Raw genomic sequence first — 19,116 nt, 5'->3', positions numbered from 1 at the left:
GCTTTGAAATGTGTACATGTTATTGAATGAAACAGTGCATCATACTTATTAAGTAGCAGTTAATAAGATGGGTCAGTTTGCACATATATGTACATTAACATAAATTAATCGTAATGTATATATTCTAGTTTTGTTCTTTTTCTGTACAATTGGAATGAACATTCATTCAAATGCCAATCCAGGCTGCAATCTTATTGCGACTGGGCACTGATATGCTTTGCTACACATCATTCCCAGTTTCAGGTGTATGTGTCTTCATTGCTAACCTGTACATTATGGAAGCTGCATGTACCATACTTTTAAACCATTATACCTCGTGTATATCAACAAGTCACCAATGTTGAATTCATTTACTGCTCTGGCAAGGCTGGTGTGTGTCAAAAGTCTAATCACACTCATGGTTCAATCTACACTTTAATGGAAGATAAGCTTTCAGAATTTAGCAAAGTTTGCATGAGTGGAAATTGTTTACAGCTGTTGCCATGGATGCTCATAAAAATTCACACATTGTTGGTATATGTGACAATTCATGCACATGATGTGTTTTTGTAAGTTGTTGAAATGAAGTGTTATGATTGATTACAAGATTGATTGGTATGCAAGACATCTACCATAACCACTCTCTATCTAAACCAGCAGCTGAATCTATCTACAGAGGAACAAAAAATATAGCAAGTATTCTTGTTGTCATTAAAATCTTTGTTGATCTGATCCCCTACGGGTTAGCTGTGGCTGTCGCCGCGGCGACTGGCACCATACTGGCCGACTCTCGGGGGTCGAAGCCGCAAGATTCGCAGTCGCACTCCTCGATGATGAAGTACTCCCGCTGGAAGTTTTGCGTTGCGTCCTCGCACTCGAACGTCATGGTCGTGTTGTACCAGGCCGTGGGCTTGCAGCAGTGGCAGTTCATCTCGATGAAAGGCGGGCCCATGAGAGCGGTGGAGTTGGACTCGCACAGACCGGAGCAGTAGGAGAGGATGACAGGGCCCTGGGACACGCAGCCGTCAATCACCATCTGCTCCTGCCTCTCGCGCTTGGCTTCGCAAGTCGGGAGTGGTTTCTCTGTGGAGTTGGAGGGAGGGTAGACGTTAGCAGTGCACGGGTGACGAGAGTGTACATTGTATTGTAAAAGTGGATATTTTCGCGCCACTGATTTTTCACGCTCGGCAGGGTAAGAAGAGTTTCGCGTGTTTTTAGTTCCGCAGAACCAAGACATTAACTAACTGGAACGTATGGCAAGCAAAAATATTTGCGTGCTTTTATTTCCGCGCTAGTTTCAAGTTGCGGGAAATGTGCGAAAATTTCAACATCGTGAAAATTTCCACTTTTACAGAATATGACTGTGAATCAGTTTGCTGGGAGTTCCTGTGAATGCTTTCTGCACTTCAAGCAAGATCGTATACTTTCTAGAAGGTTGAATTTGCACTCAGAACGAGCTGCTGCTCAAACTGCAACAAATTTTGACTTTTGTCTCTCCAAGCCTGTGATTAACAAGAGCTTAGACAGTGTGCATTGCTTCTCCCTGATGTTTTCATGTTCCCATTAACCCTTATTGTGCCACAGACTTTGGACAGTGTGTGCAATGCTCTGGGGTTCTGTGTGCCAATCAGCACTTAAAGTGCACAGAGAGTCAAATACCCACATACATGTAGCTTAAAGGGGATGGCTAGTAACTGATCAGTGGGAATCAATGGGAATGCTGGAGGATGATTGTTCCAATCCTTGTGGGGTTCATTTAAGAGTACATTATATATCTATTCTTGTGTGAAAATTATTTGCTTCAGAATGGTCTCATATTCAAGTAATGTGCAGTTTAATGTTTCCAGGTAAGCATCCCTGGTCAGTGACGGGGCATTAATCTGCACATTACTTGAATATAAGACCGTTATGAAGCAAATAATTTTCACACAACAGTAGATATATAATGTACTCTTAAATGAATCCCACAAGGATTGGAACAATCATCCCTCAGCATTCCCACTGATTCCCACTGATCGGTTACTAGCCATCCCCTTTAACACCTCCCTTGCAAGAACTGGGTAAAGCATGTCTCAAAATCTGAACGAATCACGATGTATCGGAAGGGGGTGGCATAAATTCACTGAAAATGTGTTATATCACAGCCCTATTGTACACACAATATGCATAATGTGTGTACATCTTAAAGCCAAAATCAACAGTTCTGTGTTACCTTTAGACAAAGGGAATTGTAACATAGTAGGAGTTGGAGTAAAGGTTCTTACCACATATGGGACAGCATTCGCCCTCAGCGTAGACAAGTTTGCCCTGAAACACAAAATAGGAGCAGAGAACCGTGATACAATGAAGCCTGTCATTTTCGATATGGCAAACACAAAAATAATGACAAGACATTAAACATCAAACATCTATGCACCACAACTACAAATCAATCTTAATATTTTGCTAGCTTGTTGATTCATTTTTCATGGATTTAAAAAACAAACAAACAAACAAACAAACAAACAAGCAAATAAACAAACAAAACCCAAACAGGCAAAATAAGCAAACAAATACCACAGGGTCATAAAAAAGAGAACAAGAATATAAGAAAAAAACAACAACAACAACTGCAAGCACAAAACATGTAAAGGTTGTGGGTTCAAGGTAACCCTAGTTTGCTGCATCAGATCTTGTTGCACTGCATGTCCACATTACTTGCACGAAGTATATGAAGGGAGGTTATATCACATAAAGTTACTTTGTGGTTATATTATGTTGTGTGACTTCAAGTTGATAAAGGTGGTCAGGAACTAATGTGAATCTTTAAGGAGACTCCTCTTGCTTCAAGAAGGTGAAGGATAGAACTCCAACTAGAGCTCTAACTATTATTCATAATTGGACCAACAAAAAAGAAAGAATGATGTAATGGAATATTTTCTGTTGTCCAAGTCTAATGCAGACTGCCTTGCCATGCTAGCTTGACTTTATTACCTACGCCAAGGGAGGAGGTTATGTTTTCTTTGGCGTTGGTTTGTTGGTTTGTTTGATTGTCCGTGTACAAAATAACTCAAAAAGTTGTGAACGGATTTAGATGAAACTTACAGGAAAGGTTGAAAATGACACAAGTAACAGATGATTAAATTTTGGTAGAGATCCAGGAATATTTATGGATTTTATGAAGGATTTTTGATATTTTGGCAGGTAGGGTCAATGAACTTGGGAGTTCAACCTGCGCATTTTTGAGGTTTCATACACACACTAAAGTGCGTGCTGTAGTTTTTGCTAAGGCGAGGCGCGCCGTGCAGCTGGAATTTGATGAGGTAACAAAAGGCTTCTATATTGGGAAATCGGGCGACTTTCGGCATGCATACGTATGAGTGGAAATCGCTGATCTCTATGGAAGAACAAGATCAGTGGTGGAAATGAGCTGCTTGGCGGAGGTCTGCGTTCTCAGAGTGCTTCTCTAGTTTCGTGTCGTGTCAATCGTCTTCAGCATGGGTTGGATTTTTCACACCAAGGTGCCCCCTTACCTCGCACTCCAAGTCCTGACAGGATTCCTCGATGCTCATGATACCGACGCCTTCTTTGCAGATCATCTTGGTGCACGGGTTAGTGGAGAACACCACCTCTTCCCACTGCATTTACAGAAGACGTGGTGAATTGAAGTGTTACTACATCTATCCTGTCCTCTTTATCATCACTGTCATCATCATCATCATCATCATCCTTATCATTACTATCATCTTCCTCTTCATTATTATCATCACCATCATCACCATCATTATCTTCATCATCATCATTCTGATCATTGTTCAAATATCATTATACCACAGTGGTGGGCACACTGTATCGTGCAGAAAAAAAATTTTTTGGAAATAAAACTCTTCAAATTTCGCCCTCTGCGTACACTGTACATCCTTGCAAAAGACATTTTGCTGACTTGTGTCCTGTTTTGATGTAGGATTGGTGTATTGATGGAAACTGGCAACATTGGGGGGGGGGGGGGGGGGGGGGGGGGGGCAATAATAATGACCGAATCCTTTCCGAAGTGTATAGTGCCTGAGTTTAGAAGGCTACCCTGGGCAATTAAATCAGACCCTATTATAACTAGTGCATCGTTGGTGGAAAGATGGTAGGAGAATATGTTTGAAAGTTAATTGGAGCAAAGAAAGAGCCCATAGAAAGGGAGAAAAAGATAGATAGATAGAGAGAGAGAGAGAGAGAGAGAGGGAGAAGGGGGATGGTTGGGGAGAGCAAGAGAATAAGGAGAGAGAGAGAAAGGCCACATTTGCCAAGCCTTTCATTTTCATTTTGTTTACCTGGTATATTCCATTCACACTGAAAAGATGCATCAAGTGCAATTACTAGAAAATAATACATGGATAGGTCTGGCCACTATCATTAACCCCCTCAATTCTCTCCCCCCCCCCCCCCCCCCCCCCCCCCCCCCCCCACAGGAAAATGTGAGAATAGGCAAATAAATGGAAAAAAAAAAGAGAGAAAGACACAAACAAACCAAAACTTCAACAAGATTAGAAGGGTTTTCTTGTCATAATTATATATTTCTTTCTCACCTCGTAGAGAATGCCATCTTTCCAGCAGCCTGAAGGTGAAACAAGAAAAGTAAAATACAGGACATACAATTATTTTGAATTACATGCCAAAATTTGAGAGAGATTCCTCATACAGAAGTCCGTGGATTTAAGACAAGTCAAGTACATTTCAAGAGACCACTTTCATCCAGTTTTGGTACTCAGTATTGTACTGCTTTCTCGCTGGCCTGCTATCTGAAATAGCTGCAGCTGATGCAATGCTAGTGGTATCACTGTCATCAATCACTGCAGAGTGATTTTTCACGTGTCACTTAACTTCATTTTCCCTTTCCACTTGTGACAATCGTTTCACCCATTCCATCACATCGCTTGTTTTGTGAATACTTGCTAGCATCATCTCATAGACTCTTCTCGTTCCCACAGCAACATGGCAGTGAACTTGGTTCGGATGACATTGTAGATTGGAAGTTGACTACGCAAAGGCCAAGGACCTATACAATGCAGATGCATGTTAACCCAATACTACTGAGATTAACAAGACATTGGAATGCACCTTCCCTCGAACTGAGCATAACTTGCATACTTCCAAGCAGTTGAGTGTCTTTTCTTAAAATCATATTCAGTAGCATAGAAACATGCAAGTTATGCTCAGTTTAGGGAAGGTGCATTCCAATGTACTCTTTCAATCAATTAGTGATGTAACGTGATTGACAGATGATGTCATTGACAGAATCTTGATTCCATTTTTTTTTTTTTGGCAGGTCCAAGTAATTTGAACAAAGACGCAGAAAATTATAATGGAATATATTAGGGCATGTATTCAGATATTCTTATGGCCTCACTGATGATCTGGGTATCATAAATCAGTACAAGTCATCATGAATGCGGATTACATACGCGTGTAGGTCCTTTACTACACTTACCTGTTTTGGTCAGTCAGTTTGTAATTGGTTAGAAACACAATGAGAGACCCGTTTTCAGTGGATATCCAATGTTTATCTTTTCGATTCCTGAATACACCTCTTATTCTCTATCCCTGTTCTCCATTGAAAAAAGGAGCAACTCTATACACTTATTTGCAATTTTCTATTGTGCAGGGGAGGTGAAGGAAAGAAAAAAAAAAAGGGGGGGGGGGGGGAACACTGCATGACACAAATCCGTACCGGTAGCATTGAAAGAGGGCGTTGTGGTGTATGCAATTGTTGTAGGAGTTGTAGGAGCAGTGGAGCGAGGTTTGGTGGTAGCTTTTGTTGTAGAAGTTGATCCCTCCGTGGTCGTCACCCCTCTGGTGATCGATGTCGGAGTCGTTGTGATTCTCTCCGTGGTCGTGACGCCCTCCACAGTGGTGGAACTAATCTCGGATGTCTCCTCAGTACTACCCTGTGGTGTCGTTGTTATGGTAACGATGAGGGTGGTAGATGCCTCACCTGAAAACCCAAATCACATGAAATATACAGAATGCTTAATGATTTTTGTAAGGGAAAAGGGTTAGACTAACAACTCTGCCCCTTCCTCTATAAATCTCTTTCGCTCCATAACCCCTCCTCCTCCCTCTTTTTCAATAATACCTAGCTTTTCATCTTTCCAGCTTGATCCATCTTGCCCAAAAAATGTTGCACGACCACATTTTCTAACCCTTGCTACTGGCATCGAGTTCTTGTTTACACCAGCTTTTTCTAACTGAAATCAGGCTTACACTTTTGCTGATTTCTCATTATTTTCACACATTTGCAACTTAACCTGCCAAAGAGTTACATATTCACACCAGCCAAGGAGGGTGTTTCACAAAGAATTGAAGTCAATCCTAAATCTTAATATCAATTTATAATCATGGCAAGCCATTGGTTTTCCTATACTGTTGTTAAAACTTTTCAAAATCCACTACTAATTGTGACCAAAATTTCCAGAAAAATTCCTTTGTTCCTGATTTTATTTTGTATATTCATGCCTGCATTAAAAAGTCACCAAAATTTTCATTATCATTTGAAAGTTAAACTGTCACTGAAGACACATACAGCATACCATAATTTGAAGTTTATCTAGAATCTAAGATCGACTTAAATTCTTTCTGAAACACCCCCAGGAATCACGCAAAGACTGCAGATGCAGTTTGTTCGTCAATCAAGCAGTGCAAGGGGAATTATTAAGGGGAGGATTCATGGGAGAGACAACGATTGCGATAACTGCAGCAATAACTGCTGTCTCACCCTTGGTCGTAGCGAGCGCTGGAGTAGTGACGGTTGTTGTTCGCCTCTCCGTGGTCGTTTCCCCTCGAGTGGTCGTCTCTACAGCGGACTCTGTTGTCGTCAAAGGTGTCGTGGTTGTCGTTCTGCTGCGAGTGAATGTCGTTCTCTCTTCTAGAAACATTTAAGTTACAGGTAGAAAAGCATCATAAGTAAAGGTAGTCTGTCGTGTACAAATGGAAATTCAAACTTAGGGTAGCAATGCAATAAGTGACAGTCATTTCAGTTACTCGAAATACTGTATAGACCAATTCCGTTTTATTAAACACCAGTAGCTTACGCCTGTCACAACTGGGGAGCGTCCAACATATTAAAGAAGAAAAGATGATTCAATGGGTCATGCAATAAGTCAGGTGCAATGCTTGTCAGTTGATTGATTATTAACTATTGTTAGACATACTGAAGCCCCCTCAGTTATGGCTGCATTTGATATATAAACACACACACACACACACCACACACACACACACACATACACGCACACACAAACACCCCCCCCCCCAAAAAAAAGACACACACAAAAAAACAAACAAACAAAAAAACAACAACAACAACAACAAAAAAGCTCCCAAATTGATGTCACAGTGGTCTTTACATTAAGGCACAGCAATAGTTTGTCATGCCATGACGGCGAATTTTTGGTCACCGGGTGGTGTCAGAAAACTAATTTTTCTTTCGACTTCCTGAATACTCAGAATATCTTGAAAGGTTGAATTACATTGTATTCTAATTTTTTTACTTTTGCGTAATTGACAAAGAAAAAAGGAAGAGTAGTTTTTTATTCTTTCATTTCCATTTTTTTTTTGTGGGGGGGGGGGGGGGGAGGGGGATTTTGTTCAGGCCGCGCCAATAGACACATTTGCTTTCAGAGACTTACCTGTTGCAGGTGTTGAGACGGTCGTAGTCTTCTCCTCCGTCGTCGAACCTTCGGGCGTTTTTGTGGTGATCACTTCGGATATCGTTTCAGTGGTTGTGGGCTCCTGTTGCCCCGTTGTCGTCGGTGTTGTTGTAGTGGTGGACACTGTTGTCACGGTCGTGGTTTCGATTGCTGAGAGGATGTCATGGAAAGTGTGAAACAATACTTACTTTGTTGATCATTGGCATGAATGAAATCAATATCATTAACATTCCTTTTATTTTTGACGACGTGCGACGTAAATTTCTTACGTAAATGAATTCAACATTTATCCAAAAATTAAGTCAATCATGGACACTTTCTCGGCCGTTGAACCATTTCACTTATTTATCTATTACTTTTTTCTGTCACTAAGTAAGTGCTCTTGGATTTCTGCCTACTGTGAAAAGTGCGTGAACTTATGAAATTCTGCCGTTGATGTAGGAAAATTTGTCAATCAGTGGCAAAAAGTGCATGAACGTGTTCCACTTCAATCAAATCTTTCCCCCACAAGAAATCTGAATAGGGATTGCCGAGTTGTTCCTGAGGGAATAATAGATGAGAAATCTGTACGCTCTTCCGTCTTATATACTCTATAAACTGGGCAGACCTAACAAGTTCTGGCAACATTTGTGCATAGCAACGGGATTCCCTCTTAATTTTCACATTTACCATCACATTATTGTATTGATTTTTAAACGTTTTGTCTCATATTGTAATTTCATTGTCATCTTCTGTTACACCTTTGCTACCGAACTTTATCCACGATTGCCGCGCGCAAATGTAGACGAGGATATTGCTTCCATAAACTTGAGGTATCCGTTCATGTCAAGTATTCTGAGCTCATGCGAATGCATCTGAACCCCTTGCCCATCACAACAGCGAGATCTGTTCGTGATCGGATCGTGCTTTCTGTTTATTTGTTGCAAACCATGGCAGTCTGTGTGCTCATCAAAACATCGAAACTCCATTATACCGAGGTCGCAAGGACCGCACTTTTTTTTTTTTTTTTTTTTTGGGGGGGGGGGGCAACTTCCTTATTGGTACGCCGTTTAACATATTAAAAACAGAGCACCCCACAAAAACAAAAATAACAACAATTAAACAAACAACCAGTAACTGCAATTTTGATTTTTTTTTTACAGACTTGTTTACAGACTGAACACGTCACTTTCCTATGACAGATGTGAACAGATTAAAAATTAACATGATGAGCTCATAAAGGCAAGAAAAAACAAATACAAAAAACCCCAGAGAAGCCAATAACAGCAGAACGTCTAAACAATCCCTCTTAGACTTGTGACATGTTAAACAGAAGGTTCTGTTACCACTGTACACGCATCCGCGTAATCTGAATTCGGTAGTCACGGGATACGCGGTGAAGCCATCTAGGAGTATAGTCAGACTCGAGATCGGAGTCGCACCGAGCTCGTCGCCGGGGACGGAGAAGACGCCTTCGGTCGGCGAGGAGAGCTGTGCCTCGACTTCACCGAGAGCGTCGCCGCCGTCGTACCTGACGGAGAGTTGCGAGATGGCCGGACCGCTGTCCTGCACGACTTCGATGGCCGTCAGCTTGATTCGTCGCGTGAATTGGAGAGTGAGGCTGTCGCTGGCTGCGGTCGCAGTCCACGCACTGTTCTGGACGGCCCCGCCACTGGATAGCAGCTGACTTACGAACTCATCCATTGGATCTTCGCATTTCCCTGCAAGAGTGATTTCAAGATTGTAGATATACAGGTCTTAGAAGAGCATTTTTGACTTTTTTTTTCTTCGTACAGTACGTAAACCAGTACGCCATTCATATCAGTGATCAACTAGCTCCCATCTATTCTAGTAATATTTCTTGATTGTTATCTAATCGACACTTACTAAAATACGGCAATATAAACGCGATGTACAAGCTAAAGAGGGAGAGAGCTCTCCACGGATAACTCAATTCAGATAGAAGATTACAACCAATAGAACAGAAATTGTGGTTAGATTTGGATGAAGGTAATTAAACTGTCTGCAAACAGCAAGTAGTAAACTCAAATGAAGCAAATGTCGGTAGTCATGGAGACTAGTTTGCGGCGTGAATTGTCTACAGGACATGGTTGATATCAACTTTTACTCAGTTTGTCAAGTTGCGACGTTTTCCTACTAAAAATCTTCTAGTGGATCAAAAATAGCTGTTGTATCTGTTCGATTGTAAAAGAGGTGGACGAGAACATTAATCTTCTCTGCCTGTTCTCAAGTCGCTTACATGCATAAACAGCAAAGAACTTGTCTGTGGACACCATTTACATGAACATACGAGCAGATGTTACCTGGCGTTGTAGATTCCGGCCTTCCTGAAGTGATCGATGTAACAGTTGTCTGAGTTGTAGTTGTTGCTTCAGGAGTGGCAGTAGTTTCCTCCACGACTGCTGTTGTTTGCTCGGTTCCTGGAGCAGTAGTCGTTGTCGCTCGCGTTCGCGATCTTGTTGTGACTTCTGTTAATAAAGAAAATGACATGCACGTATCTGTCACTTCATGGTTATGACAGCTGAGAAACACTTTTTAAAGACGATACCTATAGCGAAGAATAGCTGAAACCAGTTTGATCTTAAAGTAATTATTATATAGTGATAACCGATTTTCTGTCTTGCTACATGTTAAGTCAAAAAGGTTACAAATACAATGCAGACTTAGACCTACCTGACTGACCCAGAGTTGTCGTTTCTGTAAATGTTGAGAGAAAAAAAAATGAGACCATTCTAGTTATGGATTGATTACAGCCGTATGAGACAGAGCTGAAATATCATATTGAAAGACAAATTAAGTACTTTCCATGAGTTAGGTGATGATTTATTGTTTTGCATATGGTAATGTTCGGAAATTCAAGAATGTAATTTCAAAAACAGTGGCCTCGCAAATGAAATGTAAAGTTTGGCATCAATACACTGCTAAAAAAAACACACCAAAAAACAAAATTTAGCGTTTTGTCACTTGATCTGGTATAAGGAGAGATTCCTGCCTCGAGTCATCTTTTAGTTTACTGGACTGTGCAATTGAAATAAAATTTGAGCATTAATGCTTGTTAGCTTGCAAGTTGTTTGAAATCCTTGAAGAGCCTGTACAGTGAAGTTGTGTCATATCAAGTTTGTTTTTGTTTGTTTGGTTGTTCTCTTCGTTTTGGTATTGAATTTAGAACGTATTCTACGACATTAAATTTTGAAGATATCCCATTTAAACAAAAATTTAAGTTTAGGTCATCTGGACTATTCAATATTCAATTCAATATTATTGAAAGATATGAAGGTTATATTTGTTCATCAGTTTGCGATTCCTTTGATTTGTAGAAAATCTATCACTGTGAAGAAGGTGTTATCCATTTTGTTTATTTGGCATTGAAGCTAAAATGATTTCACAAGATTATTTCTTCTTCTTCTTTTTTTGTAGAAAGGCCTTTAATCCAAATATAAAAGAACAACAACAAGGCTGTACCCATTGCTGTAGACTGAGCAGGGGTAGTAGTAGAAAGAGTTGTGGTCTCCTCCTTCTTAGTAGTGCCCATCGGAGTTGTTGTGGTTACAGCTGTCGTGGTAGCTTCAGTTACTGTAGTGGGTTTGGACGTGCTGGTAGGTACACTTGTAGTGACAACGGTTGTGACTACTGTTGTTTCCATGCTCGTTGCTGATTAATGAAAAAAAAAAAGAACACCGGGAATCCAAGATATGAAAGGAACGTTACAGAATGTAAATTTGAATTTGTTGCTAAAAAGTTGAGTGCACGGTTAAGTACCAGAATTAACGAGCGGGCAGTATGTATAGACTACTAGGTGTTTCAAAAAACATTTCCCACTTTTGATCATAAATATTTCAAAAACTATTCATTCGATAAAACTGTCATTAATATGAGTAATAGCTGGATAGTGTACAATTTGGTTACAGGTAATTTGCACGTGAAAGCATAAATCAGTTTCATTAAATCTAACATTGATTTTGAAGTAAGGTTTCAGATTTTGGTCAAATTTTAACCCTCTATACAAAAATGGAACTTCACACAGGAACCAATGATGTGTATGTGAGTGTGTGCTAACAATGGCCCTGAACAATGGACATGCCTGAACCACCTGTTGACTAGGCGTCAGTCTGGCGCTCCCTGGCACATGAATGCTTAATCAATAATTCATGTGGATTGCCCTGGGCACTGCTAGTCTGAATTCATGCATGGTAAAGTGCTTGCAAACACCACATTTCATTCCAGCTGGCAATCATTTTCAAATTTTGCTTCTGACATATCACTAAATTTGGGATATAAATAAGCATGAATGATCTAAAGTTCCTCATTTTAATACAACTGTCTACTAATTAAATAGTCTGACAAATTTTTCGCTTTTTCGATAAAAAGAGATCATTTTTGGTAAAGAGTTCAGCAGCATTTATCATTGGGGTGATTTGTTTCAGAGTAGATTTATTTAAGGCTCCATATACACAAGTGTATTATACTCTAATTGATTTTCTTTACTTCCTGTCACCACGTTTACGATAGAACAGAAGGTATTCATCGTAATTTTATTTTTCAGAAGTAGGGAGAGCACTGACGCGACTCAACGACAGTATCGACAGGCGTTTGACTTTACACAGATACTGCCAGAGGCTGAATAAAGACTAGCTGTGATAGTGGAATTTCTCATGAATGAATAATGAAGCATTCAAACCCTGGCCATTGTTCAGGACCATTGTCAGAGTGTTAACCACACACTCCCATACACACCCATTGACCCCTGTGCAAAGTGAAATTTTGTACAGAGGGTTGAAAATAGAGCAAAATCTGGAACCTAACTTTGAAATTAATCATGGATTTCATGAAACTTATTTATGCTTTCATATTTAAACTACCTTCAACCAAATTGTACACTATTCAGCTATCACTCATATCAATGACAGTGTTATTTGATATATAGTTTTTGAATTATTAAGAATCAAAAGTGGGAAATGTTTTTTGAAACACCTAGTATATGAACGTATCAATTCAATAACATACAACTATTTTTTTCTGTCTCTGAATTGAGAGCACAGCAAATTTCATATGTAATAGACCGTGGAATATCAGCAACAATGGGGACATTCAACTCGATACAGTATAGATCGAATAAGAGAACAAGAGAGATGAGAAAGTAGGAATTAGTGAACCCAGAATAAAAGGAAACGAAATTACCTGTCTCAATACATCCTCTGAATGTCACCGTCAACTGCGAATCTGCCACGTTGTAGTCATCAGGAAGGATGATGTCAAAATAAACTTCATTCAAAGCAGTCAAATTTTCAAGCTCGTACATTCCTGGAGGCTGACCTTGTCCGGATTCAGCTGTAAAATTGCGTTCAACGGCTCCATTGCTCGACGACAGGACATCAATTGTGAGAATACTGGGAGGCGAGCCATTCGTTGTGGTTATGCTGACGGCTGATACCGTAATCGTCACTTCGGAGGTGTCATCCGTTGATTTGACAATGACTCTTACTTTCCTATTGGAAGTAGGTTCCTTCCAAAGCTTTGTTTCGTCGTTGTCCAGTAATACTTTTAATTTGGTATCAGGGTCCTCGCCATCCAGTGGTTTTCTGCAATCACCTGGAAAGTAAAAGAAAATAAGTTGTAGCGTAAAACTGTTTGGGAAACAGAATACCGTTGACTCGTACACAGAGCTACCAATATTTGTATTTATTCATTTGTCTAGTTTAGCAAACTGGCTCGTTGGATGTGGTGTAGCAGAAAGTACATGATGGAACAGGTTATGTTAACGCGGAAAACTTGTCTGACTGCCTTCTAATCAAATGAAATCCTTCAGGTTTAGAGTCTTGGGACACAAGTCCGACAAAAATGGAAGTGAAAAAGTACCTGGCGTAGTAGATTCCGGCCTTTCTGTAGTGATCGATGTAACAGTTGTCTGAGTTGTAGTTGTTGCTTCAGGAGTGGCAGTAGTTTCCTCCACGACTGCTGTTGTTTGCTCGGTTCCTGGAGCAGTAGTCGTTGTCGCTCGCGTTCGCGATCTTGTTGTGACTTCTGTTAATAAAGAAAACGACATGGACGTATCTGTCACTTCATGGTTATGACAGTTGAGAAACACTTTTTAAAGACGATACCTATAGCGAAGAATAGCTGAAACCAGTTTGATCTTAAAGTAATTATTATATAGTGTTAACTGATTTTCTGTCTTGCTACATGTTAAGTCAAAAAGGTTACAAATACAATGCAGACTTAGACCTACCTGACTGACCCAGAGTTGTCGTTTCTGTAAATGTTGAGAGAAAAAAAAATGAGACCATTCTAGTTATGGATCGATTACAGCCGTATGAGACAGAGCTGAAATATCATATTGAAAGACAAATTAAGTACTTTCCATGAGTTAGGTGATGATTTATTGTTTTGCATATGGTAATGTTCGGAAATTCAAGTAGTAATTTCAAAAACAGTGGCCTCGCAAATGAAATGTAAAGTTTGGCATCAATACACTGCTAAAAAAAAACACACCAAAAAAACAAAATTTAGCGTTTTGTCACTTGATCTGGTATAAAGAGAGATTCCTGCCTCGAGTCATCTTTTAGTTTACTGGACTGTGCAATTGAAATAAAATTTGAGCATTAATGCTTGTTAGCTTGCAAGTTGTTTGAAATCCTTGAAGAGCCTGTACAGTGAAGTTGTGTCATATCAAGTTTGTTTTTGTTTGTGTGTTTGGTTGTTCTCTTCTTTTTGGTATTGAATCTAGAACGTATTCTACGACATTAAATTTTGAAGATATCCCATTTAAACAAAAATTTCAGTTTAGGTCATCTGGACTATATTGAAAGATTTGTTCGTCAGTTTGCGATTCCTTTGATTTGTAGAAAATCTATCACTGTGAAGAAGATGTTATATCCATTTTGTTTATTTGGCATTGAAGCTAAAATGATTTCACAAGATTATTTCTTCTTCTTTTTTTTTTGTAGAAAGGCCTTTAATCCAAATATAAAAGAACAACAACAAGGCTGTACCCATTGCTGTAGACTGAGCAGGGGTAGTAGTAGAAAGAGTTGTGGTCTCCTCCTTCCTAGTAGTGCCCATCGGAGTTGTTGTGGTTACAGCTGTGGTGGTAGCTTCAGTTACTGTAGTGGGTTTGGACGTGCTGGCAGGTACACTTGTAGTGACAACGGTTGTGACTACTGTTGTTTCCATGCTCGTTGCTGATTAATGAAAAAAAAAAGAACACCGGGAATCCAAGATATGAAAGGAACGTTACAGAATGTAAATTTGAATTTGTTGCTAAAAAGTTGAGTGCACGGTTAAGTACCAGAATTAACGAGCGGACAGTATGTATAGACTATATGAACGTATCAATTCAATAACACACAACTATTTTTTTCTGTCTCTGAATTGAGAGCACAGCAAATTTCATATGTAATAGACCGTGGAATATCAGCAACAATGGGGACATTCAACTCGATACAGTATAGATCGAATAAGAGAACAAGAGAGATGAGAAAGTAGGAATTAGTGAACCCAGAATAAAAGGAAACGAAATTACCTGTCTCAATACATCCTCTGAATGTCACCGTCAACTGCGAATCTGCCACGTTGTAGTCATCAGGAAGGATGATGTCAAAATAAACTTCATTCAAAGCAGTCAAATTTTCAAGCTCGTACATTCCTGGAGGCTGACCTTGTCCGGATTCAGCTGTAAAATTGCGTTCAACGGATCCAGTGCTCGACGACAGGACATCAATTGTGAGAATACTGGGAGGCGAGCCATTCGTTGTGGTTATGCTGACGGCTGATACCGTAATCGTCACTTCGGAGGTGTCATCCGTTGATTTGACAATGACTCTTACTTTCCTATTGGAAGTAGGTTCCTTCCAAAGGTTTGTTTCGTCGTTGTCCAGTAATACTTTTAATTTGGTATCAGGGTCCTCGCCATCCAGTGGTTTTCTGCAATCACCTGGAAAGTAAAAGAAAATAAGTTGTAGCGTAAAACTGTTTGGGAAACAGAATACCGTTGACTCGTACACAGAGCTACCAATATTTGTATTTATTCATTTGTCTAGTTTAGCAAACTGGCTCGTTGGATGTGGTGTAGCAGAAAGTACATGATGGAACAGGTTATGTTAACGCGGAAAACTTGTCTGACTGCCTTCTAATCAAATGAAATCCTTCAGGTTTAGAGTCTTGGGACACAAGTCCGACAAAAATGGAAGTGAAAAAGTACCTGGCGTAGTAGATTCCGGCCTTTCTGTAGTGATCGATGTAACAGTTGTCTGAGTTGTAGTTGTTGCTTCAGGAGTGGCAGTAGTTTCCTCCACGACTGCTGTTGTTTGCTCGGTTCCTGGAGCAGTAGTCGTTGTCGCTCGCGTTCGCGATCTTGTTGTGACTTCTGTTAATAAAGAAAACGACATGCACGTATCTGTCACTTCATGGTTATGACAGTTGAGAAACACTTTTTAAAGACGATACCTATAGCGAAGAATAGCTGAAACCAGTTTGATCTTAAAGTAATTATTATATAGTGTTAACTGATTTTCTGTCTTGCTACATGTTAAGTCAAAAAGGTTACAAATACAATGCAGACTTAGACCTACCTGACTGACCCAGAGTTGTCGTTTCTGTAAATGTTGAGAGAAAAAAAAATGAGACCATTCTAGTTAGGGATCGATTACAGCCGTATGAGACAGAGCTGAAATATCATATTGAAAGACAAATTAAGTACTTTCCATGAGTTAGGTGATGATTTATTGTTTTGCATATGGTAATGTTCGGAAATTCAAGTAGTAATTTCAAAAACAGTGGCCTGGCAAATGAAATGTAAAGTTTGGCATCAATACACTGCTAAAAAAAAAAACACACCAAAAAAACAAAATTTAGCGTTTTGTCACTTGATCTGGTACAAAGAGAGATTCCTGCCTCGAGTCATCTTTTAGTTTACTGGACTGTGCAATTGAAATAAAATTTGAGCATTAATGCTTGTTAGCTTGCAAGTTGTTTGAAATCCTTGAAGAGCCTGTACAGTGAAGTTGTGTCATATCAAGTTTGTTTTTGTTTGTGTGTTTGGTTGTTCTCTTCTTTTTGGTATTGAATCTAGAACGTATTCTACGACATTAAATTTTGAAGATATCCCATTTAAACAAAAATTTCAGTTTAGGTCATCTGGACTATATTGAGAGATTTGTTCGTCAGTTTGCGATTCCTTTGATTTGTAGAAAATCTATCACTGTGAAGAAGATGTTATATCCATTTTGTTTATTTGGCATTGAAGCTAAAATGATTTCACAAGATTATTTCTTCTTCTTTTTTTTTGTAGAAAGGCCTTTAATCCAAATATAAAAGAACAACAACAAGGCTGTACCCATTGCTGTAGACTGAGCAGGGGTAGTAGTAGAAAGAGTTGTGGTCTCCTCCTTCCTAGTAGTGCCCATCGGAGTTGTTGTGGTTACAGCTGTGGTGGTAGCTTCAGTTACTGTAGTGGGTTTGGACGTGCTGGCAGGTACACTTGTAGTGACAACGGTTGTGACTACTGTTGTTTCCATGCTCGTTGCTGATTAATGAAAAAAAAAGAACACCGGGAATCCAAGATATGAAAGGAACGTTACAGAATGTAAATTTGAATTTGTTGCTAAAAAGTTGAGTGCACGGTTAAGTACCAGAATTAACGAGCGGACAGTATGTATAGACTATATGAACGTATCAATTCAATAACACACAACTATTTTTTTCTGTCTCTGAATTGAGAGCACAGCAAATTTCATATGTAATAGACCGTGGAATATCAGCAACAATGGGGACATTCAACTCGATACAGTATAGATCGAATAAGAGAACAAGAGAGATGAGAAAGTAGGAATTAGTGAACCCAGAATAAAAGGAAACGAAATTACCTGTCTCAATACATCCTCTGAATGTCACCGTCAACTGCGAATCTGCCACGTTGTAGTCATCAGGAAGGATGATGTCAAAATAAACTTCATTCAAAGCAGTCAAATTTTCAAGCTCGTACATTCCTGGAGGCTGACCTTGTCCGGATTCAGCTGTAAAATTGCGTTCAACGGATCCAGTGCTCGACGACAGGACATCAATTGTGAGAATACTGGGAGGCGAGCCATTCGTTGTGGTTATGCTGACGGCTGATACCGTAATCGTCACTTCGGAGGTGTCATCCGTTGATTTGACAATGACTCTTACTTTCCTATTGGAAGTAGGTTCCTTCCAAAGGTTTGTTTCGTCGTTGTCCAGTAATACTTTTAATTTGGTATCAGGGTCCTCGCCATCCAGTGGTTTTCTGCAATCACCTGGAAAGTAAAAGAAAATAAGTTGTAGCGTAAAACTGTTTGGGAAACAGAATACCGTTGACTCGTACACAGAGCTACCAATATTTGTATTTATTCATTTGTCTAGTTTAGCAAACTGGCTCGTTGGATGTGGTGTAGCAGAAAGTACATGATGGAACAGGTTATGTTAACGCGGAAAACTTGTCTGACTGCCTTCTAATCAAATGAAATCCTTCAGGTTTAGAGTCTTGGGACACAAGTCCGACAAAAATGGAAGTGAAAAAGTACCTGGCGTAGTAGATTCCGGCCTTTCTGTAGTGATCGATGTAACAGTTGTCTGAGTTGTAGTTGTTGCTTCAGGAGTGGCAGTAGTTTCCTCCACGACTGCTGTTGTTTGCTCGGTTCCTGGAGCAGTAGTCGTTGTCGCTCGCGTTCGCGATCTTGTTGTGACTTCTGTTAATAAAGAAAACGACATGCACGTATCTGTCACTTCATGGTTATGACAGTTGAGAAACACTTTTTAAAGACGATACCTATAGCGAAGAATAGCTGAAACCAGTTTGATCTTAAAGTAATTATTATATAGTGTTAACTGATTTTCTGTCTTGCTACATGTTAAGTCAAAAAGGTTACAAATACAATGCAGACTTAGACCTACCTGACTGACCCAGAGTTGTCGTTTCTGTAAATGTTGAGAGAAAAAAAAAATGAGACCATTCTAGTTAGGGATCGATTACAGCCGTATGAGACAGAGCTGAAATATCATATTGAAAGACAAATTAAGTACTTTCCATGAGTTAGGTGATGATTTATTGTTTTGCATATGGTAATGTTCGGAAATTCAAGTAGTAATTTCAAAAACAGTGGCCTGGCAAATGAAATGTAAAGTTTGGCATCAATACACTGCTAAAAAAAAAAACACACCAAAAAAACAAAATTTAGCGTTTTGTCACTTGATCTGGTATAAAGAGAGATTCCTGCCTCGAGTCATCTTTTAGTTTACTGGACTGTGCAATTGAAATAAAATTTGAGCATTAATGCTTGTTAGCTTGCAAGTTGTTTGAAATCCTTGAAGAGCCTGTACAGTGAAGTTGTGTCATATCAAGTTTGTTTTTGTTTGTGTGTTTGGTTGTTCTCTTCTTTTTGGTATTGAATCTAGAACGTATTCTACGACATTAAATTTTGAAGATATCCCATTTAAACAAAAATTT

At 39.5% G+C, this 19,116-nt stretch overlaps 1 protein-coding gene and 2 long non-coding RNA genes across 3 annotated transcripts; all 3 read right to left on the bottom strand.

Annotated features, from left to right (window-relative positions):
- Positions 1-404: 404 nt before the first annotated feature.
- Positions 405-11,298, bottom strand: LOC139708339 (uncharacterized). Its single transcript, XM_071620300.1, has 10 exons — positions 11,118-11,298; positions 9,959-10,123; positions 8,981-9,355; positions 7,635-7,805; positions 6,722-6,871; positions 5,678-5,941; positions 4,536-4,564; positions 3,492-3,596; positions 2,244-2,286; positions 405-1,062 (listed from the first exon to the last, which is right to left on the bottom strand). Exons 1-10 carry the CDS (start codon positions 11,296-11,298, stop codon positions 716-718), a joined length of 1,830 nt encoding a protein of 609 aa, XP_071476401.1. The 3' UTR covers positions 405-715.
- Positions 11,299-14,611: 3,313 nt separating this feature from the next.
- On the bottom strand, positions 14,612-16,056 carry LOC139708317 (uncharacterized). The gene is made up of 3 exons (XR_011709345.1): positions 15,853-16,056; positions 15,175-15,585; positions 14,612-14,833 (listed from the first exon to the last, which is right to left on the bottom strand). It is a non-coding gene; the product is annotated as an uncharacterized lncRNA (long non-coding RNA).
- An 897-nt stretch (positions 16,057-16,953) lies between these two features.
- Positions 16,954-18,397, bottom strand: LOC139708327 (uncharacterized). Its single transcript, XR_011709346.1, has 3 exons — positions 18,194-18,397; positions 17,516-17,926; positions 16,954-17,175 (listed from the first exon to the last, which is right to left on the bottom strand). It is a non-coding gene; the product is annotated as an uncharacterized lncRNA (long non-coding RNA).
- Positions 18,398-19,116: the final 719 nt, after the last annotated feature.

The sequence above is a fragment of the Diadema antillarum genome, unplaced genomic scaffold (assembly GCF_040938485.1).
Source record: "Diadema antillarum isolate AM-2024a unplaced genomic scaffold, OU_Dant_1.0 seq00001325_RagTag, whole genome shotgun sequence".
NCBI lineage: Eukaryota > Metazoa > Echinodermata > Echinoidea > Diadematoida > Diadematidae > Diadema > Diadema antillarum.
The sequence above is the reverse complement of the archived record's forward strand: the minus strand, read 5'-3'. Positions and strand labels throughout refer to the sequence as shown.